This window comes from Balaenoptera musculus, chromosome X (assembly GCF_009873245.2).
Source record: "Balaenoptera musculus isolate JJ_BM4_2016_0621 chromosome X, mBalMus1.pri.v3, whole genome shotgun sequence".
NCBI classification, from domain to species: Eukaryota; Metazoa; Chordata; class Mammalia; order Artiodactyla; family Balaenopteridae; genus Balaenoptera; species Balaenoptera musculus.
In genome coordinates, this window is record NC_045806.1 from 1,316,221 (window position 1) to 1,339,302 (window position 23,082).

Genomic DNA, 23,082 nt, shown 5'->3' on the forward strand with positions numbered 1-23,082 from the left:
TCCCACGGTGACAGGTGTCCAGGCCCCCTTTCTTACCCTGTGTCCTACAGAATTCCCTACCCCTCTGTTGAGGGTCTTTCCATGAGTCACAGGGTGAGAGCCCTGATAGGTGCCCTAACGGCTGCAGGAAGCCCCTAGGACCTGGTCCCCCTAAAGATGGTGGGGCAGAGGGTTAGGGTGGTCACATGACCCTTGATCAACAGACTAAGGAAGGCTCACGTCTCTCTCTTTCCAGGACCACAAATCAGAGCCGCATCTCTGGCACAAATTGCACATGAGAGAACAGGGGACACAGGACACCCTCAAAGCCACCAGTGCCCAACAGTCCCAGGCTCCCTTGAAAGTGTTTGCTTCACCCGGATGTTTCTACCCCAGGGTCCTCGGCGCCTCTGTGCCAAGCAAGAACACCGCCCGCGTGGCTGGCAGGATTTAATGACTCAGGGCACCCGGTACAACTGGACACATTGGGGATCACGAGATTCAGGGCTGAGGGTTACACTCAGCACTCCTCTTCTCCTCAAGTTCCGGCCCAGGGCAGGGAAGCCGACGGGAGGCTCTGGGGAGACAGAGCCCCAAGGGCAGGGGACGTGAACGATGCAGACACGTGGTCCAGCACAGACACACCTGCGAGCGCCTGGCGGATCACGGTCTCCCCGGCGGGTGGCTAACCCCGGAAGGCCTCCTGGGTCACATCGGCGATGCCCGTCATCCGGCAACTTCTGGCCCACAGCTGTCGCTGAAGCTCCAGGTCGTACGTGACCGCCAGCGACTTGGTCTCTTTCTCGTTGTAAAGATAGCGGCCGCCACGGCCTTCCAGCGCTGGGGTGACCGCCGCGTAGACGGAGGTCCAGGCTCCCTCATCCGGGGTCTGCGGGGAGAAGGAAAGGAGAACAGGAGTCAACTTTCAGAGCAGAGACACGGGGGTCTCCACGCTCACAGACACTGTGGGTGAGACACAGCACCTCCGACCTGGTTCCATCGACTCGGGCACAAACCCGGGCCGGACAGGCTGGGGGAGCCCGGCCTCCGTGGGTGCAGGAAGGTGCACCCACGTGGGTTGTTATTTCCACATTGGGTTAATCCATTTCGACAGATGCATGTGACGACCCCAACGTAAATACTCAGGTCTCCAACTCTTTTTTAAAAAATTTATTTTTATTGAAGTATCGTTGGTTTACAATGCGGTGTTCATTTCTGCTGTATGGCCAACGCTTGATGAAACTGAAATGCTTATTCGTTGGCTCAAAGCAGATGACTGTTCGGCCTCTGTGTTGAACGCACGACATTTACCAATTTGAGATGGAAACGTCGAGACAGCAGAAAGGTTCTTGGTTTCCATGCAGTGAGGAGAGTTACAGTAGGAGAACTGTAAGTTCAAAAAAAAGCTTGAAAGGCTGAGAAGAGATTGAGAAAAGTGGACCTCGGGCAGTAGGAGGGAAGGAGGAAGGTTTGAACGCCAGACACCCTGTGTTTTGGGTTGGGAGCTGGTGTGTGTGTGTGTGTGTGTGTGTGTGTGTGTGTGTGTGTGTGTGTGTGTGTGTGTGTGTGTGTGTGTGTGTGTGTGTGTGTGTGTGTGTGTGTGTGTGTGTGTGTGTGTGTGTGTGTGTGTGTGTGTGTGTGTGTGTGTGTGTGTGTGTGTGATGGAGTATTACTCAGCCATGAAAAAGGATGAAATAATGCCATTTGCAGCAACATGGATGGACCTAGAGATGATCATACTAAGTGAAGTCACACAAAGACAAATACCATATGATATCACTTATATGCAGAGTCTAAAAAATAATACAAATGAACTTATTTATGAAACACAAACAGATTCACAGACATAGAAAACAGAGCTACAGATACCAAAGGGGAAACGGGGGGAGGGATAAATTAGGAGTTTGGGACTAACAGACACACACTATTATATGTAAAATAGATAAACAACAAGGTCCTACTGTACAGCACAGGGAACTATATTCAATATCTTGTAAGAACCTATAATGGAAAAGAATCAGAAAAAGAATATATATATATATATATATATATATATATATATATATATATATATACATATATAACTGAATCACTTTGCTGTACACCTGAAACATTGTAAATCAACTGTAATTTTTTAAAAACTGCAAAAAAAAAAAAAAAAAAGAACCGGTGTATTAAAAGAACCCGGCAGAGAAGTTCAAGGGATTAGACCTTGTGGGAAGTGAGGGGCTTTGGGGCTACGATTCAATATCCAGAAACCAACAGAATTCCCTCATCTTATTGTCATGACAATGACTTTTCAGGAGCTCATCGCATGTAACAAACTTTTGGAAACCTGCTCAACTCGCCCAACCCTGGTCCTTCTCGTGTGCCTCTAAGAGTGTACCATTGTAGGACCCTCAGGTACACATCCAGGCCAGGAAACAACCCCACGGTCACACTTTCTGGATTCAGACGTGCTCAAAAGGGGTATCTCGGAAGTCGTGATGACAAATGTCCCCCGGCACTTACAATCCGGCTGGAGAAGGTTAAAAAGAGAAGTGAAGGGCAAAGCTTCCTTTACTCCACGGAGCCATGTGACAGGCAGAGAAGCTGCGACTTTGAAGGTATTGTCTGGAAGACCAACACCTCCCCATCTGATGTCCCAAGAGGGCTGTGTACCCACCTGCCAAAAACACTGAACATGACAAAGATGGGAAATTGCTGAGGGCAGCCAGGTAAACTGTTCCTTGATGTTACCGGGTCCCATACTCAAGGAAGCAAGATCCTGGGACCCTACGGTCAAGACATGAATCGACGAGGACAATCTGAAACATATGGGCATCTCCCAGGAGGAGCTTGAAGGTTTGCAAGGAAGTCTGCAGAGGGGAACACGCGTTACTGGAAAGCCTGTGTTCTCATGTGTTGGGACGGGGTGAGAAGGGGTGGACATGGGGTCAGGAGGGGGTCAGGGGCCATGAAGGGAACAGTCTGCCTCTTCAGGAAAAAACATTCGTTTCATTGTAGCAACGAGCTCCTTTAGACAGGATTCTACTACTTTTTTATGGAGATAAAGTTATACAATGTTATATGTCAGTTATAAAGTATAAAACATATTGATTTGACACGCAGTCTTATGAAGACTCCTAAGTGTTTTGGGGTTTTCTCCCCAAGTGTTGATAGGGATTTTTTCATCTTATTTTGGTTGCAGTTTCCAACTTTTAAAAACGCTTAGGTCACCTTTTCCACCAGCCCCAAGTCCTCACCCTTGTCAATTCGTCATTGTTGATCCAACGCTTTCTCACAGCTGTTTTTTTGTATAAGCAATTCTTTTCAGATGTATTAAACAAAAAATCCTCCAAAAAGAAAGGATTTACTCATTTTAAATAGGAGACACTGCCTGCACATCGCATGTGCCCTGAGTCTGTTTTCTGGGAACGGATGTTGGATTTTCCTGTCTTCCTGGGGCAGTGGCTATGACCAGTGTTCTGTTTCCACCTCAACTGGGCGTCCTGGGATTCGATTCTGGGGCTGTCCACCCAGAGTTGGCAAAGCCTCTGTGTGTTTATGGCCTCAGTTCTCCTTAACTGCCCTCACCACATGTCTCTGGGGTCCTCCTGCACTCTGGACCCACTGACTATAGGTACTGGGGTACCCAGGACCCCCGCAGGGTTGAGGATTTCCAAGAACGACTCACAGAATTCAAGACGGCATCTCCTCGTGATTCCACTTTTATGATAAAATCCAGAACAGGAACAGCCACATGAAGAGCGTGGGCCACAGGGTGAGAGCTGGGAGGGTCCCACACATATATTTTCCAGATGATTTTCCGTTATAGGTTATTACAAGACAGAGGAACCGGTCTTCCCTTTAGTGGTGTCTGAGACGTTCTTGTTCGGATGGACTTACACCTCCTTGGCAAACACATCCTTCAATCAGCTCCTGGGACGAGCTTGGCTCCTAAGTCAGCCGTTCCCCAGGCCGAGGATTCAGGGGTCCATGCCCAGAAACCCCCCGCCATGTTTCACCCCCCAGAGTGAGTCACCTCCATCAGAAAGACCTGCTTTGTTGCAGCTGCAGGCTCCCCCGCTCCTGGGATTTCCCGAGGATTTGTCCAGCCCTCTCTTCAGAGGCTGCTTCTTTTGGGTCCTCCAGCGGGCCTTATCTGGGTAAGGGGTGGTATCCCCCACAGGTTGAAAGTCCTCTTGTCTGGGTAGCAGTCCTTGTGATCAGCATGTCCAACTAAAACACAAGGATGGCAGTTTTAGAAGATACTGCCTGTGCTGTGCTGGACATGAGCTTGGGATGCCCCAAGGACACAGCACTGTGCCCAAAATTCAGCTACTGTCAGGAGACGGGACTGCAGTGGAACGCTGTTGATGATCATGTTTCTGTAGGCAAGGGACTTCGAAGCACAGACATATACCCCCATGCACACACAGTCACATGCACTCACACAGATACACCCATCTACACACAGTCACATGCACTCACACATATACACCCATGCACACACACATTCACATGCACACACACATATACACCCATGCACACACACATTCACATGCACACACACACATACACCCATCCACACACAGTCACATGCACACACACATATACACCCATCCACACACAGTCACATGCACTCACACATAAACACCCATCCACACACAGTCACATGCACTCACACATATACACCCATACACACACACATTCACATGCACACAATATACCCATACACACATTCACATGCACACAATATACCCATACACACAGTCACATGCACACACATATACCCCCATGCACAGTCACATGCACACACACATACTCCCATGCACACACAGTCACATGCACTCCCACATATACCCCCATGCACACACAGTCACATGCACACACACATATACACCCATCCAGTCACATGCACTCACACATATACACCCATGCACACACATTCACATGCACACACATATACCCCCATGCACAGTCACATGCACACACATATACCCCCATGCATACAGTCACATGCACACACACATATACACCCATCCACACACAGTCACATGCACTCACATATACCCCCATGCACACACACATATAAACCCATCCACACACACATTCACATGCACACACACACATACACCCATCCACACACACACATTCACATGCACACACACATATACACCCATTCACACACAGTCACATGCACACACATATACCCCCATGCATACTTAGTCACATGCACACACACATATACACCCATCCACACACACACAGCCACATGCACACACATATACACCCATCCACACATTCACATGCACACACACATACCCATGCACACACATTCACCCTCATGCAGTCACATGCACACACACATATACACTCATCCACACACACACATTCACATGCACACACATACACCCATACACACATTCACATGCACACACACACCCATCCACACACACATTCACCCATCCACACACACATTCACATGCACACACACACACCCATTCACATGCAAACACATGCATTTACATGCACACATTCACATGCACACACACATACCCATGCACACACATTCACCCTCATGCAGTCACATGCACACACACATATACACTCATCCACACACACACATTCACCCATACACACACACATTCACATGCACACACACATATACACCCATACACACACATTCACATGTACACACATGCATTTACATGCACACACATACATTCACACTTACATGCATATACTCCCATGTACCCACACACACTCACCCAGGGTAGCCCTGCCCAGCCAGGGAGTTCTCTGACATAGAAAAGGACAAGAAAAAAAGAAAAGAGCTGTTCTTCGTGCTCATGCATCTCATGGAGAATTAATCTCATCCACTTATCCCACTTAAACACATGATAGATGCTGGGCTAAAAACAGCCACCCCCGAGCATTTGCAGAACATTTCCAAGCCCTGGGCAGATGATAAAGTTAGAGGAAATGAGATTTCATTTGTACTTTTTAATTCCTAAATGTTTTGACAGCTCAGGAAATGGACAGTTTTATGCATTTCTTCTTCCTGACATCCGATCTCACAATCCTAACCCTCACCCATCAGGGTGATGACACATCACGCCTGAGTGAAAGGAAGGAAGTCTGGTAGACGCTGAGATGCACACGTGTGTGTATAAGCAGGCACACACATACACTTGGTCACATGCACAACACACACGCTCCCCCACGCCCAACTTTAACTTTGGGACATTTAGCTACATCCTCCGGAGGAGGGAGTGGCACCAAAGAATTGCGGGTCCCAGGACCAGGGTTCAATTTCTGCATCACCTCTCGTGACCCAGGAGACCCTGCTGGAGCCACCCACTCTCTGTTAGCCTCAGCTTCCTCACCCGGATGCCGGGTGTTTGCGTGGGTGTCCGGCCCCCAATGCTCAGGTTCTGCCACGTGGACCCGAGACCAGCAACGTCCATGGCGGGTGGGAGATGCTTCTTAAACAGGTGTCCAGTGAATGCATACGTCCTGCTATGGACGGAATGTGCGTGACCCCTGAGTTCATACACTGAAGCTCTGATCCCCGACGGGGTGCTATGAGGAGATGGAGCCTTTGGGAGGGGATTAGGGTTAGATGAGGTCATGAGGGTGGGGCCCCCAGGATGGGATTAGTGTCCTTAAAAGAGAGGAAGATGCCCCAGAGCTCCCTCTCCAACACGTGAGGACACGGCAAGAAGGCAGCATCTGTAAACCAGGAAGAGAGCCTCGCCAGGGACTGATCTGCCCACGCCGTGATCTCAGACTCCCAGCCTCCAGAACCTGGAGAAACAAATGTCTGTTGTTTAAGCTGCCCAGTCTGCAGTGTTCTACTGGGGCAGCCCGAGCCGATGACTACATGTCCCAACTCTATATTTAACGGAGGATGTCTTCAGGTTATCCAAAAAGCAGCACACCTTTCCCCAAACCCCTTTGAGCTCGAGCCCAACAGACAAAAGTGGTCATGGTACTGGTCCAAGCAGCTGCGGTGGGAGCAGCAGAAACTCCTACAACACTTATCTGTGCCAGGCGCTGCCCTGAACACCATGAGGGAATCCTTCTGAAGCATCATCCCCCGCCCCATTCCTGATGATGCCTTCGAAACACGTCTCAGAAACATCCACGTGGCACCCAGGCCGTGCTGGATATTGGAAAACACTTCGTAAATGTTGGCACATTTAATCTGTATTCCAACACCACGGCGTGCACACAAATACAGCCTCTAAATTACAGAGGAGGACATGCAGGGATTTTTTTTAACATATTAAAAACGATTCAGTTTTATGAATGAACACATATTAAATTCACAGTTCACAGTGTAAATAATGCGTTTCAAAAATCCGCTGTAGGACCCTTGATCAAAATAAAGATGACAAGCATTCAAGAAACATCCTTGTTCTTCTGATACCGTGATCTGAGGACGGTGCCTCCTACAGTTTTTAAAATGAAGGCTGTACCTCCCAGGTACACCTGCTGCAGCTCCAAGTACATCTGGATTATCTGTCCCTGTTCACTTGTCATTGATAGGAGCTCTTCCAAGCATGATGAAGTGTGTTTCCTGGGTGCCATGTGCTGGGAAATGAGAGTCAGATTCTGAATAGACAACAAGATGCTCTGAACAGTGGTCCCTCTGGGATAAATAACATCTCCCATTTTATCTGCAGCTTAAAAAAAAAAAAAAAACTAAGATCCTCTTGGAAACTTGTACGAAAGCAGAGATGTCTCAAATGTGAAGCCAAACCCTGATAGGAAACATGGTGGCTTTTATCAGAGGCTTCAGAATCCCTGAAGGACAGATGCCCGCCGGGGGCCTGGGGCATAGGGCTGGGGAGAGCACCGTGTATTTACAGCTGAAGTTTTTCTCTGCATGAAGCCAAGAAAGCCAAGAAAGATCATTTAGATAAGAGCCCCCGCGCCCCTGGAGCAGACGACCAGCAGAGGCGGTGGGTCGAGGGCTGGGTACAAGCGCACAAAAACTAAGTAAAATAAAATAAAATAAAGCGAAGGAATGAGAGCAGAGGGTGGGGTTTACACTGTGCATAACAGAGTCGCGAGCTGTGTGCGGTGAGAGGGGAACACGAATGCCTTATAACTACATAATTATACAGGGCTTTACAGTGTTGCAAATGCTTTCCCATGTATTATGTCAGTAATGCACACAACAGTCTTAGGAGATGGTATTATCCAGAATGAACAAATCATGAAAATGAGGGGCAGAGAGGAGGGAGGGGAGGTGCTGCACGGAATGGCCAGGTCTTGCTTCTTCCAGAGACTCCAACCCTCCCCATCTTCCTCATCAGTCATGATGGGTGCATCACCCACACCCACGGCCATGGCCTCGTGGGTCACCTCCCTTCCTGCCTGCATGTTTGCAACCACGAATTCCATGTGCACCTCTGAGCTGCAGACAGACGCTCATGGCGGCCCAGCTGGCATCCAGAGGTAGAGGCCCTACGTACACACCTCAGGGTCTATCATCCTTCCATCCCCACCTGCCAGTTGCCCCGTTTCCTGGACAGCCACCACCACGCACCCCGATTTCCCTGAGTCAGAAACCCCAAATGACCCGAGTCTTTCTTGGTTCACTTTCCATGGGCAACCAGTCAAGACTGCGTGATGTGGTCTCTAGAATCATTTTCAAAACGATCTCCTTCTGCCCCTCTGCACCGGCCTCTAAGCAGACCCCAGGTCCACCCCACCATGCCCTCCAGTACACGGGACGCTCTGGAGGCTGGATGCATCTAATCCTACAACATCGCTGTTTCGTGGGGTTTTTTTTGAAGTATAGTTGATTTACAATGTTGTGCTAATTTCTGCTGTACAGCAAAGTGACTCAGTTGTACACATATAGACACTTTCTTTTTTCATATTCTTTTCCATGATGGTTTATCACAGGATATTGAATAGAGTTCCCTGTGCTCTACAGTAGGACCTTGTTGTTTATCCATCCTCTATATAATAGGTTGCATCTGCTAATCCCAAACTCCTACTCCGTCCCTCCCCCACCTCCTCTCCCCCTTGGCAACCACAACTCTGTTCTCTCTTTCTGTGAGTCTGTTTCTGTTTGGTAGATAAATTCATTTGTGCCATATTTTAGATTCCACATATAAGTGAGATCAGATGGTATTTGTCTTTCTCTGTGTGACTTACTTCACTTAGTATGATCATCTCCAGGTCCATCTATGTTGCTGCAAATGGCATTATTTTGTTCTTTTTTATGGCTGAGTAGTATTCCACTGTATATATGTACTACACCTTCTTTACCCATTCATCTGTTGATGGACATTTAGGTTCTTTCCATGTCTTGGCTATGGTAAATAGTGCTGCTGTGAACACTGGGGTGCATGTATCTTTTTGAATTAGAGTTTTGTCTGGATACATGTCCAGGAGTGGGATTGCTGGATCATATGGTAGTTCTATTTTTAGTTTTCTGAGTAATCTCCATACTGTTCTCCATAGTGGCTGTACCAACTTACATTCCCACCAACAGGGTAGGAGGGTTCCCTTTTATCCACGTCCTCTTCAGCATTTGTTATTTGTAGACTTTTTAATGATGGCCATTCTGACCGGTGTGAGGTGATATCTCACTGTAGTTTCGATTTGCATTTCTCTAATAATTAGTGATGTTGAGCATCTTTTCGTGTGCCTACTGGCCATCTGTAATAACATCACTATTGACATCCATTATCGGGTGTCCTGGGAGGAGGTCCAGACCCAACGTCTAAGACACTCACTAGGGCTGGGACCAGTTGTCCTGGGGAGAATGGAGACGGGGGTAGCTCACGCCATTTGTGGGGATCTGGGGTTCTGATGAGGGACCCAGTAGACAAGGGAGAAATGACAGTATGGCCACCCTCATCTTGAGCTATTTCTGCATCACCGATGGTCCCAGCGTGGTTCAGGCTCCTTGGACCTTAGCCCAGCCTTCAACCCCCTCCAAGGGCTGCACCCTTTGTGTCCTGTGTCCACTGCAAGGGCAGATCATTGGCACCGTCCTCCTCCTTTCAGCGCGCATGAAAATTGCTGAGAAACCAGGAGTATCCACTGCCTGGTAGGATGTTGGGACATACCTCCCGATGCCCTATTGACTGTCTTCACAGCTCTGTGCAGGGAGATGTCACCAGTCTGAAGGACATCACGCCTTGACTGACTCCCTGCTCCATGCCTCCTAGGGAATCCCATCTGAGGTGATGGGATCTTTTTTTTTTTTCTTAAGGTGTAGAGAAAATGGGAGATGTTATTTATCCCAGAGGGAGCACTGTTTAGAGCAACTTGTTGTCTATTCAGAATCCGATACTCATTTCCCAGCACACGGCACCCAGGAAACACACTCCGACATGCTTGGTACGTGCCGTGCACCGTCCTCAGATCATGGTATCGGAAGGGCAAGGATGTTTCTTGAATGCTTGTCATCTTTGCTTTGATCAAGGATCCTGCAGTGGATTTTTGAAAGACTTTATTTCGACTATAAACTGTGAATTTTAATATATGTTCATTCATAAAACCGAATCGTTTCTAATGTTAAAAAAAAATCCCTCCATGTCCCCCTCGGTAAACTGGGGGCAGTATTCGTGCCCACCCCATGGTCTTGGAATACAGATTAAATACGCCAACGTTTACGAAGTGCTGTGCAACATGCAGCATGTCGTGGGTGCCATCTGGGTGTTTCTGAGACGTGTGTCAAAGGCATCATCAGGATGGGAGGGGCTGATGCTTCATGAAGGATTCCCTCGTGGTGTCCGGGGCAGCGCCCGGCACAGGCAGGTGATGCAGGCACCCACCTGAGAGATGAGTCTTATCAACCTGCCCCGGAAAGGCAGGATCCGAAGCCAATGAGCTTAAAAAGCCACAAGATGATGGTCTGGACACTTGAGATCCAAGGAGAGAGGAGAGTGTATGAATTTCCTCTGGGGGCTCTTGCAAATTATCACAAAATTCGTGGCTCAAAACAGCACAAAGGTACCATCTTCTTCAAATTCTAGGAGGTCAGAAGCATACAGTGAATCCGGGCGAACATCCAGGTGTGGGCAGCGCTGCATTCCTTCTGCAGGTGTCACAGGGAGAAGCTGTTTCCTTGCCTCTTTCAGCTCTGAGAGGCCACTGCACCCCCTGGCCCGTGGTCCTCTGTTCCACCTTCAAAGCCAGGAATCCATGACCTCTGCTTCTGCCGTCACTTCTCCCTCTCTGACCCTCAGCCCCCCAACCTCTCTTATGAGGACCCCGTGATGACCTTGGGCTTCCTCTGGGTCATCCAGCATCTCCTACGAGAGGCTGACCTCCAAGGAGCGTGGAGCCATGGATGGTGGGTCCCTATGACATGATGGAATGTCACCTGGGGGTGTCACGTGTCTTAAGTTGCTGGGACAGCATGCTTGCATTTGGATGCTCGGTCCCCGACAACAGAGCAGCTCGGGACTCAGAGGTGGGAGAGGAGGCTCCCTGGACGTGTGTCCTTGAGGTGCTCAATTAGGCCTCTCACCCGCTGAGCGCATCCGTCCGAGGACCAGACTTTCTGATCTCCTGTCTTCACTGGACAGATTTAGATGCATGGTGAAGGGAACCAACCACGGCCAGCCATATATGTTATTCTGACAAGAGCACATTCCACAGGGGAGACGTGATCATTTGTAATTGGAGACCTGATAAAGGGAATTTCAAAGGGCTTATTGGACAGGAGCCCCGACCAGGGGACCAGATGCAGTCAGCATTGAAAATCGTGCTTTTTCGTGGTACACGTTGATCTTGAGGGAGTGGGGGGGAGGGAACCAGGATGACACCCACAAATGCAAGGGCCCGACGGCCTGAGAGATGCAGGTTTTCTGTATCGAAGCTGGATTTGATTTATGAAGCTACTAACTGCTTCCTAGATGCCTGAAGGGCACACACGCCCTCTGAAGACCTTCCCTGACCCTATGGCACAGACATATGTAATGGTCTTGATTTGCCTGTAGAAAGAACCAATGAAGCCTCTTATCTTTATAAATGTATCAACCTGCTGGGGTTTTTCAAGGTACTAACTGGTTTACCCAGGGGACCAGCTCTGAATTTGGAATCAAGTCCACGGCTTTTGATAAGGTGTAGAATAGAGGTTTCGGAGTGATATAAAAGAATGCCATTAAATGACATAAAGGGACATAAAGACACATAAATCCTCAAGACTCCCCCCCCTGGCCCCCCAGGGACTGAGGGCACATCCTTGCAGACTTCACACAATGCATACACACACACATACGTGTAACGAAATAATATGTATAATGATGATATACAATCATCATTATAGAGATGACATCAGAGCCTGCCATTGTCCTACAGCTTTTTTCTCTTTACAACTCACATCACTTTTGCTTTATTGCCATGGTAACAAATAGGCTTCCACTATGTAATTCTACAGTTCCCATAATTTCCTCTCTTATATATAAAAGAACCATTACTCAGTGCCCTGTGGTTGCACATTTTAAATCCAAATGTGCATGTGATGATCAAAAGATTTTTAAAAAATGATTCATAGGTGAAAGTTTCACTTCAATGTTGGACCACAAAGAAAGAACTACACCTACTCTCTCGGGATGTAGAGGGATTCCTGGAGGAACAGGGAGTGAGTATGTCCAAGCGTGGATGTTTTGCTAGTGAAAGAACTCAAAATTTGAAAAATTTTAAAATCCTTTGCTTGAGAATTGAGAGACGAAAAGGTGAGCTGATGAAAAAGCAAACTGAAAAGAGTTAATGAAGGTCTAAAAGGAGCCCAGGGGAGTAGCTGATTTCATTCAACTGGAATCAGGAGCATTCCTGGGCTGGAGGAAAGAGACCTAGTAACAACACATTAATTCTAAAACTTGAAACAGACTATTCTATTGATATGAGAATGCTGCCAGAACTAACCACAGAGGAGGAAGAAACCCTCAACCAAGCAATAAGCATTGAAGGCATTTTGAAAGCTGACTTAGAATTCCTTTTCCGAAAATTCCCAAACCCTGAGAGTTTTCAAAGGGAATCGTTCCACTTTGCAAAAGCTTCTCATGACAATTAGACTATTCTGAAGCATAAGGGCGGGACATAGAAAAGCTTCTTAATTCTCTCTCTCTTTTCTTTCTTCCCTTTTTTTTTTTTTTTTAACAAATCATCAAAACTTTACCATCCACACTTGTCAAAAAACAGCACAGAAAGGGGATCTCCAGCTCCGGGATAAATATCAATAAGCAAGTGCTCAATGAAGTCGTTGGGGAACAGAATCCCACAGGGTATTACAGAATAAGGCTCCACGACGGTCAGAATCATTCTAGAAATAAAGACCACCCCTTCTAGGGAATGTATAATCCACACTACCCAAATAAGGGAGTGAAAGGAAACTAAAACGCAGTCATCTCTCTAGGTCAGAGCCAGCCAACTTTGTCTGCAAACGGCCAGATAAGAAATACTTTTGACTTCTGTGGGCTTTTTGGTCTCTGTTGTAACTACTCAACTCTGCCTTTGTAACATGAAAGCAGCCATGTGTGCCAATAAAACTTTATTCTCAAAACCATGCAGCCAACCCATAGTTGCCTAACCCTGTGCCCCATAGGTCAGGTTTTTATAAAATTAAACTGATACTTTATTTTTTAAAAAGTAAGATAGGAGGACTTCCCTCGTGGCACAGTGGTTAAGAATCCGCCTGCCAATGCAGGGGACACAGGTTTGAGCCCTGGTCCGGGAAGATCCCACATGCCGCGGAGCCACTAAGCCCGTGTGCCACAACTACTGAGCCTGCGCTCTAGAGCCCGTGAGCCACAACTACTGAGCCCGCACGCCACAACTACTGAAACCCGCATGCCTAGAGCCCGAGCTCTGCAACAAGAGAAGCCACCACAATGAGAAGCCCGCGCACTGCAACGAAGAGTAGCCCCCGTTCGCCACAACTAGAGAAAGCCTGCACGCAGCAACGAAGACCCAACGCCACCAAAAATAAATAAATAAATTCTAAAAAAAAGTAAGATAGGAATGATATACAACATAGCATATGATAAACTATAATATACAAATGATAATAGGTATAAGTATTCTTCAGAGAGAAACATTAGATGTTTTCCCTTCAAAATAACAAATTAGCTACCAGGACATGAGCTACTATTTAATTGCCTATAGAGTAGATGGGAACACTTTCAAAAGCAGCACACAGTCAAAGGAGACAGTCTGATCCGTATATGCAGATTAAATAAGCATATGGCTTAAAAAAAAATTGAGACTGAAAATCTATTAGAAAGTAGAAGATGTCAGTGATGGAATTGGTAAAATCACTTTTTTGTCTATTCTTTTTTTGTTGTTTTTTTAAAATGAAATAGACATTTATTTTAACATTGTTTTCCTATATTTTGAAATTATATTTCCATGTTCCCACATACAATGAATCATAAAGCCATCACCACAGGCAGTACAGGCTCAGAGTATACTGAACATTGTAATCAGTGAGGCCGTTATAAGGTGATTCTTCTGATAATGTGATAGAAATTTTGGAATCTTAATATTTCTTTTTTTTATAAATTCATTCATTCATTCATTCATTCATTTTTGGCTGCGTTGGGTCTTCGTTGCTGCATGCGGGCTTTCTCTAGTTGCGGCGAGCGAGGGTTACTCTTTTTTTTTTAATTTTTTTTTTTTTAAACTTTGGGTTTATTTATTTATTTATTTTTATGGCTGTGTTGGGTCTTCGTTTCTGTGCGAGGGCTTTCTCTAGTTGCGGCAAGTGGGGGCCACTCTTCATCGTGGTGCACAGGCCTCTCATTATCGTGGCCTCTCTTGTTGCAGAGCACAGGCTCCAGACGTGCAGGCTCAGTAATTGTGGCTCACGGGCCCAGTTGCTCCGCGGCATGTGGGATCTTCCCAGACCAGGGCTCGAACCCGTATCCTCTGCATTGGCAGGCAGATTCTCAACCACTGCGCCACCAGGGAAGCCGGGGGTTACTCTTCTTTGCGGTGCACGGGCTTCTCATTGCGGTGGCTTCTCTTGTTGTGGAGCACGGGCTCTAGGCGCATGGGCTTCAGTAGTTGTGGCACGCGGGCTCAGCAGTTGTGGTTCGCGGGCTCTAGAGCACAGGCTCAGTAGTTGTGGCGCACGGGCTTAGTTGCTCCGCAGCATGTGGGATCTTCCCGGACCAGAGCTCGAACCCGTGTCCCCTGCATTGCCAGGTGGATTCTGAACCAGTGCACCACCAGAGAAGCCCAGTATTTCTTAATATATCAAAATTACTTGGGAAGGAATCATGTCCCTTGAATAAATAATCTTCCATATAACTATGTGCATCTAGGAAGTTATAAATCAATGTGCATTCCACAAATGATACATGCCACATACTCCATATGTATGTATGCATGTATACGTACGTGTGTGTAGATATACACACAGATATACATGGATCTATTTTTTTGTTTCTCCATTTTCAACATATTTTTCTCCTGTGTTCTAATATCTTTGGCTATAACCATACAATATTACTTTTTTGTATGTTCTTGAAGCAGAAAATACAAAGGAAAAAGTATTGGCAACATACATAACCGATACAAATCAGCAGCCAGAATAAAAAACAGAGATGAATCCAAAACAGAAAGGCTAAACACCCCCTAGAAAAATGGGGAAAAGGCATTTCCCAGAAACCAGCATCCAGATGCCAAATACTCTCACGGAGACCGTTCAACCACAAGGATATTTCGGGAAATGCAAATGCAAATTAAAACACAGCAAATGCCACTTCCCACTCCAGGACTGAAGAGCTCGGCAGTTGACCCAAGTTGGCAAAGACTGAAAAGTCCAACACTTAACGCATATGATGAAGATGTAAACCACTGGGAATTCTCAGTACCTGGATTGTGCACTGGGAAAACCAAATGGAATTTCCAGGAAACGTGAACATGTGAGAACCTTCTAGCCTTAAAATGTCACTGCCTGGGATATTCCCTAGAGGAAGTGAGATGTGGAGATCTGTGGAGGACCCATCATGGCATAGCTGTGGTAACAGGAAAGAACCGGAAAGAACCCAAGTGTCCTTGACCCTGAGAATGAATCTGAACCATGATGTATGTGCAGGTGGACTACTTCACAGGGACGGAAATCAATAACCTACTTCTACATGCATCAGCACAGGCAGATCTCCAACATTTAATACTAAGTGCTTTGGGGTAAACTGTGACCCCTCAAAAGACATGCTGAAGCCCTAGTCCCTGAACAGGACTGTATTTGGAAATGGGGTCTTTGCAGCCATGAAGGTTCCAAGATGTGGTCCTCCTGGATGAGGGTGGCCCTACATCCAATGACAGGGTCCTTCTAAGAGACAGAAGAGGAGAGACCCAGACACAGAGGAGAAGCCACGTGAAGAGAGGCAGAGACGGGAGGGATGCAGCCACAAGCCCAGGGACGCCTGGAGCCCCCAGAAGCTGGAAGAGGCGGGAAGGACCCTCCCCTGGAGCCTCTGGAGGGAGCGCGGCCCTGGGACACCTTGACCTCAGATGTCTGGTCTCCAGGAACGGGAGAGGGATGAATGTCTGTGGTTTTAACCCACCTGATTTGTAGTCATTTGTTATAACGACCCCAGGAAACAAATTTATGGTGCAAAGAAAGCAAATCACAGATATTACTCTACTTATGTCAGGATGAAAAAATGCAAAATTAAATTTCAGAGACACACCCATGTAATGAGAAACAGGAGAATGGGTAACACCACACCTGGGATAGGGGTTACGTCTCGGGGGAGGAAGGAAATTGCATCTGGAGAAAAGCACAGCATGGCAGATGCTGTGACGACATGTGTGCTCATTTATTTTTGACTTTTAAATATTTTATTTATTCTGTTGTGTTCAGGATTTGTAATATTTTTAATAAACCCTATTCAGAACCGAAACAAACATCAGCATTTCATAAAATAATTAGGAATAAATGCAATAAATATATGGGCATTTATGGAGAATGAATAAGGCACCTCTGCAAAGCTCTAAGATTTTGATCACCAGTTCCCAAGTGTGGCTTCTCCAAGACCCACAAGCAATTCTGCAACTCCAGCTGGGTGTCCTACAGTTCAACTCCATTCTGACACATCTAGAGGTAGCCTCAGACCCCACAGGTGAAGGGCTCAGTCCCACAGGACTATCCCTCCCTCCACCACAATTCCGACGCCAGGTGGTCACCTGTGCTTCGGACCAACCGGCTATAGATGGAAGGTTGCCATGACTCCTCCTGGGGTTCAGTTAATTTGCTAGAGTGGCTCACAGAAGTCAGGAAATATTTTACTCACTAGATCGCCGGTTTATTATAAAAGCAGATAACTCAGGAACAGCCAGATGGGACAGATGCAGAGGGTGAGGTCTGGGGAGGGGGCAGGGGACCCCCAAACCCCCTCCAGGCTGTCACTTTCCTGGTACCTCCATGTGTTCACGAACTAGGAAACCATTTGAACCCTGACCTTTGGGGGTTTTATAGAGGCTTCATGACACAGGCACCATTGATTAAATTATTGGCCATTGGTGATGGATTCAACCCCCAGCCTCTCTCCCCCTCCCGGGAGGTCAGGGGGGTGGGAATGAAAATTCCAACCCTTTAGTCCCTGGTTGGTTTCCCTGGCAACCAGCTACCATCCTTAAGTGAGTTCCAAAGGGCACACCTCATGAACATAACAAGAGACACCTTTCAGGCTCTCAACACTTGGGAAACTCCAAGGGTTTTAGGAGCTCTGTGCAGAAATGGGGACAAAGACCAAGTACGTATATTTCTTATTATTTAGTTATTTTATTTTTGGCTGTTTTGGGTCTTTGTTTCTGTGCGAGGGCTTTCTCTAGTTGTGGCAAGTGGGGGCCACTCTTCATCGCGGCGCGCGGGCCTCTCACTATCGCGGCCTCTCTTGTTGCGGAGCACAGGCTCCAGACGCGCAGGCTCAGTAGTTGTGGCGCATGGGCCCAGTTGCTCCGCGGCATGTGGGATCTTCCCAGACCAGGGCTCGAACCCGTGTCCCCTGCATTGGCAGGCAGATTCTCAACCACTGCGCCACCAGGGAAGCCCATATTTCTTATTATAAACCACAATATCGCAAGCATCAAGAAAGACGTGGTCAAAACGAGAGATGACCTATATTCAGACAGAGGACAGCGCTGTCTGAAATCCTGGGGCTCCCTGAATTAAGTTAAAAATCCTCCCTCCCAGGGGATCTATGTATACGTATAGCTGATTCAGTTTACTGTATAGTATAAACTAACCCAATATTGTAAAGCAACCATACTCCAATAATAAAAAAAAAATTCCCCCTCCCAAATTAAGTCTTCTTACGATGATTATATCGGTTGTGAAAAGATGACCACCACCAAAATGTACAAAATGTGAGCAAATGATTACGTGGGAGACCTCCTCCTCCTAGATGCTGTTTTTCTCGATTTGTAAAATCATCTAAAAGGTGGTCTGGAAAGATAATCAGTTCAGAGTCAGGAAAGGTAAGACAAGAGAGTGATGGTGTAGATAAAAGTAAATTCAGAACAGACACGGAAGCAAGGGAAGGTTTTTAGGAAACACCTTTAGTAAGCGTCATGGTTGGCGGTTTTAGTAACCGTCATGGTGTGCGGTCAGCAGAGAAGGATGGACCCTTGGACACAGGGCTCCCAGTTTGAACAGGAATGAGCACCTGTGGTCCTCCTACATCACCCCCTGCGGACATCACCCAGGCTGACTAAGGATTCAGTTGCTGTCACAGGTAAAAATACTGGAGGGGAATTTCTAATCACAGCGTCAGCCCAGAAACCATGAAAGTTAAACAACAAAACAATTTACAACAAGAAAAAAAAAATTAACCCCTTGACTCATTCTGGCAAAAAAGTACTTTCTCTAAGACCAGAAGGCACAAGAATTCTGGGGACCAATCGTGGAAGATGAAACAAGTGATTATGTCCCTAATATACAGAAAAGCTTTCTCTGAATCATCACCTCCCCTCCGCAACACACACAGGTAAGTGTCCCCAGAGAACAAGAACCAACAATTCACACAAGTTGTCACATTCACAAAGGGAAATTAGATTTTAAACGGAACCACAAAGGGGAACCGGGTGATTCAGGAGAGGTGGGTTTTGATGGCCTGCTGACAAAGAAGTAATTACAGCTGCTGTTGGCTGTATGCTGGGGCCCGGTTGTAACTGTTAATTCATATTTGTCAGAATCTGAGCTCCACGGGTGGCCCCAAAATGCTGCACTGAGGAGAGCCCAGTGGTGGAGAACTCAGGGCAATCACTGTCATTTATGGCATCCACCCTCCCCTCCAGGGCTCTGGCGATCATCGTTTCTAATCTCTGCAACCCCGTGGTGAGGAAGAAATGAATATGGTCCACCCGCCAAGACTGTGGAAGCCGATCAGCACCTCCCACTGAAAGGTGACAGACGTTATCCTAACAAGAAGCCAGACACTGCCCTGTAAACATACCATCTTACTGCTAACGGGAAAAAAAAATGCAGAGTTAAATGGGACCACATATGGTCTAGGGGCAAAACACTAGAAAATTATCAGCAGAAATGTGTTGTGGGAATTTGGGTACCAGATTTTAAATGTGCATAGCCTCTAGATAAACAAACTCCTTTTTAAGAATTTATCCTAAAGAAATAATCACACAGAAGACCTAAACAGACATGTCTCCAAAGAAGACATACAGATGGCCAACAGGCACATGAAAAGATGCTCAACATCGCTAATTATTAGAGAAATGCAAATCAAAACCACAATGAGGTATCACCTCGCACCCGTCAGAATGGCCATCATTAGAAAGTCTACAAACAATAAATGCTGGAGAGGGTGTGGAGAAGAGGGAACCCTCCTGCACTGTTGGTGGGAATGTAAATTGGTGCAGCCACTATGGAGAACAGTATGAGGGTTCCTTAAAAAACTAAAAATAGAGCTACCATGTGATCCAGCAATCCCACATATCTGGAGAAAACTCTAATTCAAAAAGATACATGCACCCCAATGTTCATTGCAGCACTATTTACAATAGCCAAGTCATGGAAGCAATCTAAATGCCCAGCGACAGATGAATGGATAACAAAGATGTACATATATACAATGGAATATTACTCAGCCATAAAAAAGAATGAAATAATGCCATTTGCAGCAACGTGGATGCAACTAGAGATGATCATACTAAGTGAAGTAAGTGAGACAAAGACACATACCATATGATATCACTTATATGTGGAATCTAATTTTTTTTAAATGATACAAATGAACTTATTTATGAAACAGAAACAGACTCAGACATAGAAAACAAACTCATGGTTACCAAGGAAAGGGGGGAGAGGGACAAATTAGGATTTGGGGATTAACAGATACACACTCTTATATATAAAATAGATAATCAACAAGGACCTACTGTAGAGCACAGGGAACTATATTCACTATCTTGCAATAACCTATAATGGAAACGAATCTGAAAAAGAATATACCTCTCTCTCTATATATAAAATATATATATATAACTGAATCACTTTGCTGTACACCTGAAACTAACACAACATTGTAAATCAACTACACTTCAATAAAAAGCAAAAAAAATACAAAAATAAAAAACAATTTTTTTTAAAGAAAAACAAGAAATAATCACAGAAACTCCAACGTGTCTAGGGGCACGGGGCCTCCTTGGGCAGGTAGGTAATTTCACCCCTATGCTTCCAGTGTGGACAGTAAAATAATGACAATCATGGTCTTTATGGACCCCACCGGGTTACTTGGGGATTAAATTTATATAAAGGAATTATTTTTAGCTTGTATCTCATACAGAGGGTGACGGACAGGATGTTAATTTTTCTTATGACTATTGCACTTATCAGGGTAAAACGGATAACAACCTAACTGCACCAGAAAGGAAGTTTGATCAAGAAACAGATCCCCCAAAGGGCAATATAAGGGGAGAGGATTCAGAGGTACAGACTATTAGGCATAAAATAAGCTCCAAGGACAGAGCGTACAACACCGGGAATATCACTGATATTTTCTAATAACTATAAATGGAGTCGAACGTTAAATAAAAAACCCAGAGACCCCTGCATACTAGATTGTCAGGGCTCACTCTGTGTGGGCAAGATGGGGCAGGAGGGACACCAAAACAGAAACACGGGGAACCTTTAATCGGAGGGATTCGGGGGGCCTGGCATTCACCATTTCTCACTTGGGCATCATTTGAGTCATGGCCGTGGTGGCAGGAGGCACATGTCACCAAGCCTTCTGTGTGCCCCCACCTCCTACTTGCCGGCCTCACTCCCTGTGTCCGGTTCACGTGTACTGTGAGAGCCCGCCCTTCCCCCCGGCGTTCGGCCATGGCTGTGCTGTGCCCTGGGTGCCCGGTGCCCCGTGGGGAGGGGTCTGCTGAGGTTCAGTGGGACCCAGATGAGTCCTCCAAGCGGCCTTTGGTGGGACTGGGGCTGACATGTCCACACGGCTGTATATAATATAAATAGAGAACCAACAAGGCCCTACGGTAGAGCACAGGGAAGTCTACCCACTGTCTCACAATGACCTATAATGTGTGTACAGATACATGGATGGACCTAGAGATTGTCATACGGAGTGAAGTAAGTCAGACAGAGACAAATACCGTGTGGTATCACTTATATGTGCAATCAAAAAAAAGTGACACAAACGAACTTAATTACAAAACAGAAACAGACTGACAGGCTTAGAGAAGGAACTTATAGTTATGGGCGGAAGGGTCGGGGGGAGGGATGGATTGGGAGATTGGGATTGACATGTCCACACGGCTGTATATAAAATAGACAATCAACAAGACCCTACTGTAGAGCACAGGGAACTCTACTCACTATCTTACCATAACCTATAATGTCATGGATGGACCTAGAGATTGTCATACGGAGTGAAGTAAGTCAGACAGAGACAAATACCGTGTGGTATCACTTATATGTGCAATCAAAAAAAATGACACACATGAACTTAATTACAAAATAGAAACAGACTGACAGGCTTAGAGAACGAACTTATGGTTATGGGGGGAAGGGTCGGGGGGAGGGATGGATTGGGAGTTTGGGGTTAGCAGATGCAAACCCTCACAGGTAGAATGGATAACCCACAAGGACCTGCCGAAGGGCACAGGGAACGCTACTCAGCATTCTGTAACAACCGAAATGGGAACAGAATCTGAGAAAGAGTGGACACACGCATATGCATAACTGAATCGCTGTGCTGTACCCCTGAAACTCACACCGCATGGTTCATCAACTGTACGCCAACAGAAAATAAAAAGTCAAAGAGAAGCAAAGCGCTGTCCAAGGAGACACGGCGCACAGGGCCTCACAGACACAAGCGGGCAGCGCACACGATTATTCCCGAACAGGACGGAGACGGGAGGGGAAGACACACGGCTTTCGCTTCTAGAGGCAGACGCGTGTCCTTCCAACGCTCTGCAAGAGCGCGCAAACCAGGGCCAGGGAGAGACCAGAAGGACAGCCCCAGATGCCGCCTGTTCTTTCTAGACACGACCCTCTGAGACCCATCAGCCCCGGGTCAGACACGCTCGCATGACCAGGGTCTTTGGGAGCAAAAGCAAGCCCGCCGCCCGCCTCTGACCGAAATCGACTTTTCTCCTTTCGAACAACAACAAGAGCAAAATAATGCCGACACCCGCGTGGATACACAGGGGAGGGTTCTGCCTCGGTGCTGCTTATCTCGGCAATGGGACCTCATCGTCCTGAGGACCCCCCGGGCACGAGCACAGAAAGCCCGGCCGCTTCGGGAAGGCTAAACCGAACCCTGCACACGTGGGCTCGCAGCGCACAAGCCACAGCGACACGCCCGACCGTCGCAGCCTTACCTTGAATAAGCACCAGCCGAACAGCTTCTTAATGAGCCGTGTGCCCCAGAAGACGTGTCTATACAGGTCGGTGTCCACCACGCCGGGGTCGGCCACGTTGGCGGTCACGGGGCTGCCCGTGGCCTCCAGCAGCGCCTGCAGGTGGTACGTGAAGAGCACCAGGGCCAGCTTGCTCTGGGCGTACGCCGCGTGCGCCGAGTAGCTCTTGCTGCAGAAGCAAAGTGGGAGAGGGTGTGAAACGCGGGCATCTGGCCCCGATTGTTCCCTCGCCCGGCCGGGAGGCAA

General features: G+C 47.0%; 1 protein-coding gene across 1 annotated transcript in view; it reads right to left on the minus strand.

Moving 5' to 3' along the window:
• Positions 1–414: 414 nt before the first annotated feature.
• Positions 415–23,082, minus strand: part of DHRSX (dehydrogenase/reductase X-linked) — a 194,560-nt gene continuing 171,892 nt past the window's right edge. The window contains exons 6-7 of the mRNA XM_036840273.1: positions 22,798–23,005; positions 415–868 (exon numbers count right to left, since the gene is read on the minus strand). Coding sequence (XP_036696168.1) covers positions 665–868; positions 22,798–23,005 — 412 coding nt within the window. The 3' untranslated portion in view covers positions 415–664. The remainder of the gene's footprint in view (positions 869–22,797; positions 23,006–23,082) is intronic.